General features: G+C 40.2%; 1 protein-coding gene and 1 pseudogene across 1 annotated transcript; both read right to left on the bottom strand.

The window, feature by feature from the left end:
• Nucleotides 1-6414: 6414 nt before the first annotated feature.
• Nucleotides 6415-6589, bottom strand: LOC129406409 (U2 spliceosomal RNA; annotated as a pseudogene).
• A 4032-nt stretch (nucleotides 6590-10621) lies between these two features.
• Nucleotides 10622-11560, bottom strand: LOC101553650 (olfactory receptor 10V1-like). The gene has a single exon (XM_004620802.2). The coding sequence runs from the start codon at nucleotides 11558-11560 to the stop codon at nucleotides 10622-10624; it is 939 nt and encodes a 312-aa protein (XP_004620859.2).
• Between the last annotated feature and the right edge of the window lie 1110 nt (nucleotides 11561-12670).

The raw sequence follows: 12670 nt of genomic DNA, 5'->3' as shown, positions 1-12670 counted from the left end.
ACCAAGCTAGGTGAATTTTAGGGCAGGAAAATCTCCTGAGAATGATATGTGACCGGTTTTTACATCACACTCTGTATAAAGAATCTATGGTACATATACTCAGAGTAAGATTTACTCTGATGTGAAAAAAAATGAAGGGCTGGAGCAATAGCACAATGGATAAGGCATTTGCCTTGCATGCGGTGGACCCAGATTCAATTCCTAGCATCCCATATGGTTCCCTGAGCACCGCCAGGGGTAATTCCTGAGTGCAAAGCCAGGAGTAGCCCCTGTGCATCACCAGGCGTGACCCAAAAAGCAAATATATATATATATATGTATATATATATGCATATATATACATATATATATATTTCATGAAAAAACAAATCACAAAATCCCGTTAATCTCGGGCGGGCTTTTATTTATTTTTTATTTTTATTGAATCACCATGTGGAAAGTTACAAAGTTCTCAGGTTTATGTCTCAGTTATACAATATTCAAACACCCATTTATTCCCAGTGCCCATATTCCACCACCAAAAACCCCAGTATACCCCCCGCCCCCGCCCCCCATCCCCAACTTATAACTGATGAATTTCACCTCATTTTTCTTTACCTTGATTACATTCCATATTTCAACACAAAACTCACTATTATTGTTGGAGTCTCCCCCAAGAAAGACAGCCCTACTACCAAGGAAGCATTTGATAATTAGTTTTCCATTAAAAGATTGTATGTTTTCAGTTTTTAGAAAAGGTTGCATGGCTGCTTTAGCGGCCGCGCAGTTCGGAGTTGTCCCAGTCCTCGGGTGGGCTTTTATACATATATAAAAGAAAAAAAAAGGTGAAATTAGGGACCCAAGAAATGGTTCAATGAGCTGGACCATTTCTCTAGCTTTCTTCCCACCGTGGCCCCTTTGCAACATTGTCCCCATTTAGCGACCCCATATTCTGTGCTTGATCCCCCAGTCTTGTGCCACACCCCGCCCCAAGTACGCAATGTTCACTTGTGGCCTCCTTGGAATGTTCTGGAGCCCACATGGGAAGATATGAACCCAGGGTTGAGAAACACTGGGTCAGAATATATGCTTTGGGTTCAGAAGTCCTGGGTCGGGTCCCTAGCACTGCAAAATCCACCTTCCTCCTCCCAGAGGACCCGTAGACCCGAGCCCTGAGCCAGGAGAAGCCTCTAGAATCACAGGGCACAGTGCTCCCCCCCAAAAAAAATAGAATTTTTTTTATTTTTAAAAAATTTAATTTTCATAAGGTTGTTCACATTAATTGATTACATTCAATATTTCAATACCAATTCCACACCATTATACCTTTCTGCCACCATTATTCCCAATTTTCCACCGCCACTCAATTTTGCCTGCCAGGAGCAGATGTTGCACTGTAGCACTGTAGCACTGTCATCCCGTTGTCCATCAATTTGCTCAAGCGGGCACCAGTAACATCTCCATTGTTAAACTTGGTACTGTTTTTGGCATATTGAAACGCCACTGGTAGCTTGCCAGGCTCTGCCATGCAGGTGGGATACTCTTGGCAGCTTGCCGGGCTCTTCGAGAGGGATGGAGGACTCAAACCTGGGTCTGAAAAAAAAAAGAATTTCAAAGCTTTTCTATCTATAAATTTGTCATTTGGGGGGGATGGAGGGGTAGGGTACAGTTTGGGCCAAACCCGGCAATGCTCAAGGGCTACATCTCTGTAGGGAACTAATTCATTTTGAGGTTTATTTGGGAGTCCCTGGATCAAGGCCATGGATGCTCTGAGAGAGCACCCAGAGGCAGATCTTTGGCAAGACAGCCAGGACCCCAAGTGGGAGGGGAGATGGGAAGGATGGCCCCCTTCTTCATTGCTGCCATGTGGCCTGGAATCTTAGTCCTTGAACCCTCGTACCTGGGGTTTTCTTCCAGAAGCTCATGGCCAACTGAGTTTCATCTGGAGTGGGCCGAGAGGGCACACCCGCTCCACCTGATGTGTTCCGGTGGAACTGGCTTGATATGGGGTCTGGGAGAGATCTCCAGCGAGCTGCTGTTTTCCAGGGTTCACTGCTGTGTCTCTAGATCAAGGCCATTGATGTACGGAGATGAACAAATAGATTAAATCATACTCTTGGGTACCAGAGATATGGATCTTGAGATGATTATGCTAAATTACATTAGGAAGTGAAATAATTGCTAGGTAGTACACAAATACATTGAATATTAGTCACTAAAGCAAAAGGACTAAATTAAGAACAATAAAATGGGGCAGGGAGAAAGCACAATAAGTAGGGCACTTATCTTGCATGCAGCTGACCTGGGTTGGGTCCCTGGCACCCCAGCACCCCATATGGTCTGACAAGTTCCACCCTTGTGATCCTCAAGAGTGATCCTTAAGCACAAAGACAGAAGTAAGCTCTGAGCACAGCTGGGCATGGCCTTAAGAAAGAAAGAAAGAAAGAAAAAGAAAGAAAGAAAGAAAGAAAGAAAGAAAGAAAGAAAGAAAGAAAGAAAGAAAGAAAGAAAGAAAGAAAGAAAGAAAGAAAGAAAGAAAGAAAGGAGGAAGGAAGGAAGGAAGGAAGGAAGGAAGGAAGGAAGGAAGGAAGGAAAGAAAGAAAGAAAGAAAGAAAGAAGAAGAAAGAAAGAAAGAAAGAAAGAAAGAAAGAAAGAAAGAAAGAAAGAAAGAAGAACAAACTAATTTCTGAAAATGGAACATTTATAACCTCCGGATAAAAGATCTGTGCTTTAAAAAATAAAATAAAACCAAAGTTCTCATATAGCTGTAAAATGAAGATACAACAACTATTTTGTTTAACTCATTTATCACTGGAAAAGCAGTAGGATGTCAAAACCTTGTTCAGGGAAGAATTCAAATAGGAGACATGTAGGTAGACAATAGGGAATATTGAAATTGAATTAAATAAGTGGGTGATATGGGATCAACTGTGCCCCTATCAAAAGCATTTTCTTTGCATATCTATGGGTAAGAATAATTTGCATTACTATCAGCTTTTGATAATTTATAGAATCATAAAAATAGTTACAAGATCATAAAATGCTCAGACTGTTACAAAATCAGATAACTCTGAAAGTTGCATTGTACGAGGCTTACCATGCCAAAGGAAAGCGAGTAACATTTTTCTTTATCTTTTGCCATTTTAATTTTTTTTGTTTTGTCTAAACACTCCAAGGAAATCTCTTCACTGGTTTTAACTGTTGTTAAAATTAAATTCATAGGCTCATAGGACCAAAGAGACAATATAGGAGGTAAGTACTTGCCTTACATGGGAAAGACCCAAGTTCCATCTTTGGCGCCCCATCTGTGCTAGGAGTTTTCCCTGAACACAGAGCCAGGAGCAAGCTCTAAGCATGCTGGTGTGTCCCTCAAAAGATCAATATTATTTTTAAAATTTCTAAAGTAAAATTTGTAGACTCATCCAATAGATGCAAAAAATCAGAGCAACTAGATAATAAGAAGGAATAAAAAGTATTTAGATAAAGGGCTGGAGCAATAGTACAGTGGGTGAGGCATCTGCCTTGCACGCAGCTGACCTGGGTTCAATCTGGCATCCCATATGGTTCTCTGAGCACTGACAGCAATAATTCCTGAGTGCAGAACCAGGAGAAACTCCTGAGCACTGCGTGATACACTGCTCTCCGAGTCCATCCATTCACAGGCAAATTTCACGACTTCATTTTAAAAATATTTAGATAGAAAAGAGAAAAGTAACATTGTTACTGTATGTGGATGATATGATAGTTAACATAGAAAACCCTAAGGTGTCACCATAAAACTACTAGAAAAATAAATCTGTAGCCCACAAAAATCTGTCGTTTCTATAGGAAAATAATGAATCAGTAGGAAGAAAGATGAGGAAAACTATGCTATTTATACTTACAAAGGAATAAAATACTTAGATACAGACTGAACCAAAGAAACTGAAGAACACATAAATGGAAAGATAATCTATAACAGAGATGAAAAGAAAGTGTTGTTTAACCCTCCATGACATTGAAGCTGAAAGTATCTTCAAAGATGACACACCACTGACCAAACAAGTGGAAACAGAGATAAACAAATGGGACTATCTTAAACTAAGAAGCTTCTGCACCTCAAAAGATACCATTACCAGAACACAAAAACAATCTACAGAATGGGAAAGGATATTCACCCAGTACCCATCTGATAAGGGGTTGTTATCAAGGATATACAGGCACTGGTTGAACTCTACAAGAAGAAAACATCCAACCCCATCAGAAAATGGGGCAATGAAATGAACAGAAACGTTCCCAAAGAAGAAATCTAATGGCCAAAAGGCACATGAAAAAATGCTCTTCATCATTAATCATCAGGGAGATGCAGATCAAAAGAAGCATGAGATATAATCTCACACCACAGAGATTGGCCCACATCCAAAAGAACAAAAGCAACCAGTGTTGGCACGGATGTGGAGAGAAAGGGACTCTCCTTCACTGCTGGTGGAATGCCAACTGGTTCAGCCCTTTTGGAAAACAATATGGAAGCCTCTCAAAAAATTAGATATTGAGTTCCCATTTGACCTAGCAATGCAACTTCTGGGAATATATCCCAGAAATGCAAAAAAGTATAGTAGACATGACATCTGCACTTGTATGTTCATCACAGTACTGTTTATAATGTCTAGAATCTGGAAAATACCTGAGTGCCCAAAAACAGATGACTGGTTAAAGAAACTTTGGTACATCTACACAATGGAATACTATGCAGCTGTTAGAAAGGATGAAGTCATGAAATTTGCATATAAGTGGATCAACATGGATAGTATCATGTTAAGTGAAATTAATCAGAAAGAGAGGGACAGACATAGAAAGATTTTACTCATTTGTGAAATATAAAGTAACAGAACGTGAGACTTACACCCAAGAATAGTAGAGATGTGTACCAGGAAGATTGCTCAATGGCTTGGAAGCTGGCCTCATATGCTGGGGGAAAAGGCAGCTCAGATAAAGTTTTAACACCAAGTAAAGGGTGCTTGGAGGGTCTACTCAGGATGGGAGATGCAAGCTGAAAGTAGACTATAGACCAAACATGATGACCCCTCAATACCTACATTGCAAACTACAACACGCAAAAGGAGAGAGACAGAGCAAAAGGGAATGCCCTGCCACAGAGGCGGGGGTGTGGGAAAAGGGGAGGGGTGGTGGGAGGGATACTGGGATCATTGGTGGTGGAGAATGGACACTGGTGGAGGGGGGTTACTCAATCATTGTACGACTGAAACATAAGCATGAAAGTTTGTAACTCTGTAACTGTACCTCATGGTGATTCATGTGAAAATTAGAATAAGAAAAAAAAGGAAAAGAAAAGAACATGTTTAAATGACCATGTTACCTAAAACTACAAGCCAATCAATATAATCCCAATTAAGATCCCAAATGCAAGTTTCACAGACATCCTAAAATTCATATTTATTTATGGTGACAAAAGAACTGAAACGGCCAATTGAAACTGAGAAAAAGTGCAAAACCATACTTGCTGACTTCAAACTGGACTGCAAAGTTACAATAATTAAAGCAGTCTGGCATAGGAATAAAAACAAACACACATCAGTGAAACAGAACTCATGGCTAAAAACCCCTACACATCATGGACAACTGCGTTTTCTTTAGAAAAAAACATCTTATGGTTACCCAGCGCTGAGATCTCCAAGCCTGCTCGAATATGGACTAGACCTCTTCCACCCAGATACCTCATTTTTTGTCCCCATTAAAGGGGACACTCAAGGTCAGCTATGAGATGATGGTATATCGTGGTATATACCACGGTTTCCTTATCCACTCATCTGATGTTGGGCAAATATACTGAGATCTCTTAAAGCACATGCTATGTTCCTTATTGCTCACATGGAGTCTCACTAGTTGTCAACATTTTTTTCGTAATTTTGCCCTCCCTACTTATCCTCCATTCCTTCACCTCGAACAACATTTAGAAGGACTCTATTGAGAGCGTTAGGAAAACTTCAACTCTTTCTCTTTCTCTTTCTCTTTCTCTTTCTCTTTCTCTTTCTCTAACTCTCTATCTTTCTCTCTCTCCCTCTCTCTCTCTCTCACACACACACCTTCATCACCCTCAGAAAAAAAAAGAATATCCTTCCTGAATCTCCTAGTCTTAGTGCTTAAAACTAACCCAGTTGTAGCACATGGATCTACAAAGCTAAACTCTGTGCATTGAATTGAGTGTTTATTGTTTTATTTATGAAGATATTTCATATAACATTGTTCAGATGTTTTCCTGACAGTAATTTTAGCACAACTGTGTTCACGAGTTGACAAGATAAATCATTTATACCAGTAATATTATCTTAAATTTTAACATAAATTCCCAATTCCTGGCATCCTAGAGCATAAAATATTACACTCTGTAGAGCCTGGAAATGGGAGAAGGGACAATCCTTGGAGAGGCCACATACACAGAAGTCAACTGTCACTTCTGAAACTGTAGAAGACATGCTTGTCTCTTACAGAACCTTTAAGATACCTGTCAAGAGTGACAGAACAAAAATATAGTGGATAGAGGACGTATCAGATATTAAACTGATAAGAACAGATACTACACTTGATCTTAGCCAAAAGGCCGAGAAGCGATGTTCATCGCAGCACTGTTTACAATAGCCAGAATCTGGAAAAAACCCGAATGCCCCAGAACGGATGACTGGTTGAGGAAACTTTGGTACATCTATACAATGGAATACTATGCAGCTGTTAGAAAAAAGGAGGTCAAGAATTTTGTAGTTAAGTGGATGGGCATGAAAAGTTTCATGCTGAGTGAAATGAGTCAGAAAGAGAGAGACAGACATAGAAAGATTGCACTCATCTATGGTATATAGAATAACAGAGTGGGAGACTAACATCCAAGAACTGTAGAAATAAGTACCAGGAGGTTGACTCCATGGCTTCGAGGCTGGCCTCACGTTCCGGGGAAAGGTCAACTCAGAGAAGCGATCACCAACTACATTGTAGTCGAAGGCCATGTGGGGGAAGGGAGTTGCGGGCTGAATGAGGGCTAGAGACTGAGCACAGCGGCCACTCAACACCTTTATTGCAAACCACAACAGCTAATTAGAGAGAGAAAACAGAAGGGAATGCCTTGCCACAGTGGCAGGGTGGGGTGGGGGGGAGATGGGATTGGGGAGGGTGGGAGGGACACTGGGTTTACGGGTGGTGGAGAATGGGCACTGGTGAAGGGATGGGTTCCCAAGCTTTGTATGAGGGAAGTATAAGCACAAAAGTGTATAAATCTGTAACTGTACCCTCACGGTGATTCTCTAATTAAAAATAAATTAATTAAAATAAAAAAATATATAGTGGAGTGCAGGTAAAAGGCAATTGAATAATTATGCCTTTAAACTTTGAGTATTAAGAAACAATATGTCTAAGAGTGTGAGTAACCTGCCATAGAGATGTTTGAATAATCATGCTGAAGATTTCAGTTTTTTCTTTTCCTCTCAGATCTTACAATCACTCAGAGTACAGCTACTAATTTCTCCATCTAAATATGAATTACACCAAATGTAATGGACTGGAACGATAGCACAGCGTGTAGGGCATTTGCTTAGCACGCAGCCAACCTGAGTTCAATTTTTTCGTCCCTCTCGGAGAGCCCAGCAAGATACCGAGTGTATCCCGCCCGCATGACAGAGCCTGACAAGATACCCATGGTGTATTCAATATGCCAAAAACAGTAACAACAAGTCTCACGATGGAGACATTACTGATGCCTAATCAAGCAATTTGATGAACAATGGGAAGACAGTGCTAAATATGAATTAATTACTATATCACTGTCAACCCGTTGCTCATCGATTGCTCGAGTTAGGTGTACTGCGTGCAAGGCAAACGCCCTACCCACTGTCCTATCACTCCAGCCCTGTACCAAGATTTTAAACAGGTCAAGTGTTCAAACAGGTTAAACACTTCTACTTTTAATGACTGTGTAAGACACTGTTTCTGTTTCTTTATCAGTAGGAAGAAATGATGAAAGCGTCTCAGATTGTTTTCCCTCAAGATAATCAATTGATCTATGATCATTGTTAATACTCTAATCTAATTGTTCAAAAAGAATCTTCCTAATCAAAACCATATCATCTGTTCTCTCAAAGACTATAGATCACTGAAAAGTTACTGCATATTTTATTCACTGAATATTTTAATCACTAATAAAAATGGCTCTTGGTCTTCACCATCCTCCAAAGCATGTTTGTCAAGTTCTTTCAATAGGACAAACTATTATGAGATTATCTAGAAATTAACAGTTTGGTGGTGATGGTTCAGAACACAGCATAATGTCTTCCTCTCTTAAGAGTCAAAAGAGTACATTTATATATTATGGGAACTAAGTAAACCTGCAGTAAACCACTGGCTTTAGTTGACCAATACAGTATTCTTCATGCTGGTTTCATCACATAAGGCTTTATTTCTCCAAACACCTATTATTCTACAAGACTGGTATCTGATATATAACACTGAACCAGTATATTATCACTGTAGACTACATGAAGGGCAGCACGTCTTTATGAAGCTCAACAATATCATGTTGGATTATGCTTCAAATGGAATCTTTCCTCTAATATGATTCTGGATGGCTTCTGTCTGTAGGCCTGTGGTATATTTTTAGGAAAAAAGTTAATTTTTGAGCATGCCTTTTGTGCTCTGTCAAAGATATAGAGATACCAAGAGCTTTTTCCCAATCTTGGTCTCTTAAGTCTGCCCTGCTTTAGAAGACTCCTTCCTGATCCTTTTGGCATACCAATAAGTTTTGCCCCATCATTCTTGCCCTCAATTGCCTTCACTGATCCTCCTTTGAGACTCATGGCACTGGACTACTTGACCCTCTTAGTACAGCAATGTTTGATGTTCTTAAATCCCACTAGACTTTTAACTTCCTTCAAGGCCAAATGTAACACTTCTTAATTCCCATTTTGTTCTCCTACCAGAGTTTGGTACATAGTACAGTTCAAATATAGTGGTTTGAATGTTGTTGAATAAAATTAATTACTCAACAATCCATAGCAGCAGAAAAAATGAGTTTTCTCTATCCTCCAAAAAGGTAACAAGCTATTAAGATGGATTCATTGGCTTTGAGATTCATAAAAGTGATGAATCTCCAACATACATTCATACTAATGAGTTCTTTCCTCTCTTCACTGTAAACAGTCATTGTTGGTCTTCATAGAATTAGCTTTGATGTACAAGAAGACTTTTGAATGATCATGATCTGCCTCCTCCACAGAGAGACTCAATAGCAAAGCAATCTTTTATATTATGAATATTTATCTAGAGATTACAACCATTCAGGTTTCCATAACATAATACCACAGTCAAGGTGATTTGCAAAAAAACAGAAATATATACACTTCACTCATCTAATGGCTAAAATACTGAGATCAAGAGGTCCAGCCTCGTTGGGTGAGCCTTCTCTCAGGGCAAAGACTCCTGCTATAGCTTCACAGGGCAAAAGACAAGGGAACTCAGAGGAGTCTCTTTCATCGGTGAACTAATACCTGACATTATGTCTCTAAGCTTCTGACATAACTCCCAAAGACTGGTCTTCTAATACCAACACAGTTAATTATTATTTTAACATATAAAATTGGAACAGGATAATACAATATTCAGATCTTAGCAACTAAAAATGGACAGTAATGGATATGAAATATGGTGGTATGTATTGCATGTGTGCATCCTACCTGAGAAACAATGAGAAGATGAAAACAATGAGTATGGGAAAGAGAAATAACAGAAATGAAAATAGCCATTACAGAAATACGAAGACAGAGATTGAGAGGGAATCGCATTAACTACAAGTTTAAAGGCAAGAAAAAAAAACCATCAAAACTTCTGAATCTAGAAAGAGAAATAAAGAGAGAGAAGAGAGGTGCCTGCAATATAGGCAGGCTTGGGGTTGAGGGTGGCTTGAAGGGATGGGAGGGAAATGGGACACTGGTGCTGAGAAATTACACTAGTGGAGGGATGGGTGTTGGAACAATCTCTGACTGAAATGCAATCATGTACAATTTTGTAATGCTCTATCATGGTGATTCAATTATAAAAAGGTAAAGGGAACATATGAACAAATAAAAAAGAATCTCACTGATAAAAAAAATCTTCTGAACTTTTCCCATCACCTTTCAGTGGAAGAGAATTTCAGATGCAAATAAATATAATACAAATTCATGAAAAAGTGGTTCAGTGATCCTAATTGTATATACATTTTTAGGTTCTTCCCTGATTAGAGTTTGAGTTTTAGCAGACTCTGAAAATATATCTGAAGATTGGCAAAGTAAGCGATTGTCCATATATAATGGTGAAGATTGTACAGTGATGTTCAGCTGAATATTCTTTGAAGGCTCAAAATGTTTTGGCAGAAAATATTTTGTGGTCCATAAACTTGCTGAATTTGGCTCTATGGGCATTTTAATTATTATTGAAGAAATGAGGACGCCGAGTTCAAGAAGAGAAAAATGGCCTTTCAAAAATAATGGAGAAGTAACAACCTAAAACCATAACCATTAAGTCCATGTCATCTTTCACAGAGGAGATGGATTTGCTCTGTGATTTACTCTATGAACGTTATTTACTCAGTGATGTAGTAGAAGAAGATCCAGGGTATTCATTGTGTTTAGGTCAAAAACAATCTCATCATTTCTTTCTTCAGAGCATCCTTAAGTTCTCTGTTCCTCATGCTGTAGATCAAGGGGTTTAACATAGGAGTGATGAAGGTGTAAACCACAGACACTACCTGGCCCCTCTCAGGAGAGTAGCTGGAGCTGGGGCACAGGTATATTAGGCTGGTGCAGCCATACTGCAGAAGAACCACAGTAATATGGGAGGAGCAGGTGGAGAAGGCCTTGTGTCTCCCCTCTGCTGAGTTGATCTTCAGGATGGCAGCCACAATGAAGACGTAGGAGAGAGTGATGAGCAGGAAGGGGATGGTGAGGACAATGATACTGACCACAAACAGAGTAGCTTCATGGACTCGGGTGTCTGCACAGGCCATTCTCATGACAGGGAGGACATCACAGTAGAACATACCGATTTCTTGACTGCTACAGAAAGGGAGTTGGAAGATAAGCACAGTCAGCTGGATGGCCAAGAAGAAACCCAGAACCAGAGATCCCAGGGACAGTTGAACACAGAGTCGCCAGTTCATCATGAGAGTGTAACGCAAAGGGTGGCAGATGGCCACAAACCTGTCATAGGCCATGACAGCCAGCAGGATGCAGTCAGTGCTGCCCAGGAAGATGAAGAAGAACATCTGGGTGCCACAGCCAGCCAGGGAGATGAGGGTGCGTTCTGTGGACCACACGCTGGCCAGCGTCAGAGGGGCAATGGTGGAAGAGTAGCAGATCTCCAGCGCTGCCAGGTTGCCCAGAAAAAAGTACATGGGGGTGTGGAGAGAGCGGTTGATCCAGATGATGAGAGTGATGGAGAAGTTACCGCTCACACTGACCAGGTACATGAGCAGGAAGGTCACAAAAATCAGCATCTGCACCTCGGGGAGTTTGGAGAAGGGGCGGAAATGGAAGAGAATCATCCCTGTTTGGTTTGCTTTCTCCATGGACTCAATGTGTGGGGTCTGCTAATGACACAAATGCTGGCCCCTGGGGATAGATAAATGTCAGGACACAGAGCCCCACTCTGTGACCCAGGCAGCTCCTGACTCAGCCTTCCTTTGTCGTCTCTTCTCTCACCATCGTGACCTCCAGTCAAAATCAGAAGCTGACTTCTCAAACGATTTGTTTGTTTTCATGATCCAGAGTGCTTAGTAGTTTTCCACTAAGACACTTTTTCAATTCTGGTAAAAAAAAATACAAATTAAAAATATTTATAATTTGGGCCAGAGCAATAGTACAGTGGGTAGGGTATTTGCCTGCACAATTATGAAGAACTGACACTGTGTAACACTGTCCAGATTCTGGGGGTCATAGTAATAGGACAGCAGGTATGGGCTGTGCCTTACCCATGGCTGAACGGGTTCAACCACAAGCATGCCAGGAATGATACCTGAGCACAGAGCCAGGAGTAAGCCCTGAGCACTATTCAGTGTGGACTCGCCCCCCCCAAAAAAAAAAGTCTTGTCCAGCTTCTAATACTTGTCATTGGTCAACTGGTTGACCTTGAGTACTTGTTGACACTTTCTACTTCAAGTTTTTCATATTTAATAACAAAAAAATAATCCTTAATATAGGGGTGAGAAGAAAATGAGTCTAGAACCTAAAAAAGTGTCCTGTATACATTGATTATAATCATCAATAAGCATCTTCCATCTTTTCAAGAGCACTTTGATATTACTAATGTCCCAAATAAGTTTCATTTGACCTGTATTTCTTGTTTCACTCAACCAAGATTTATGGTCCACCCCTTGGAGCTTTGACCTGATCAATGTGATGATATTTTCTATAATATATAGCATTTCTGTTCTAGCAAAACATAACTGAAAATCATCACACAGCCTGCTGACTGGTGATACAACAGCGATATCAGAGAGAGAATGGCCTTGTCAAACCTTGTTATGTCCCAAATCCTTTGCATCAACTCTTTCCTGGTCTCAGACAAAGCTAATTACCCTAGTTTCCCTTGTGAAGAGTAAAAAAAAAGATAGGATGTTTATTATATACATGCATACCAACATATATACATATATGCCACTACCACCATCAACTCTGTC

Source organism: Sorex araneus, chromosome 6 (genome assembly GCF_027595985.1).
Source record: "Sorex araneus isolate mSorAra2 chromosome 6, mSorAra2.pri, whole genome shotgun sequence".
Classification (NCBI taxonomy): Eukaryota; Metazoa; Chordata; class Mammalia; order Eulipotyphla; family Soricidae; genus Sorex; species Sorex araneus.
Note: the sequence above shows the minus strand (reverse complement) of the source record. Positions and strands in the feature narration are given on the sequence as shown.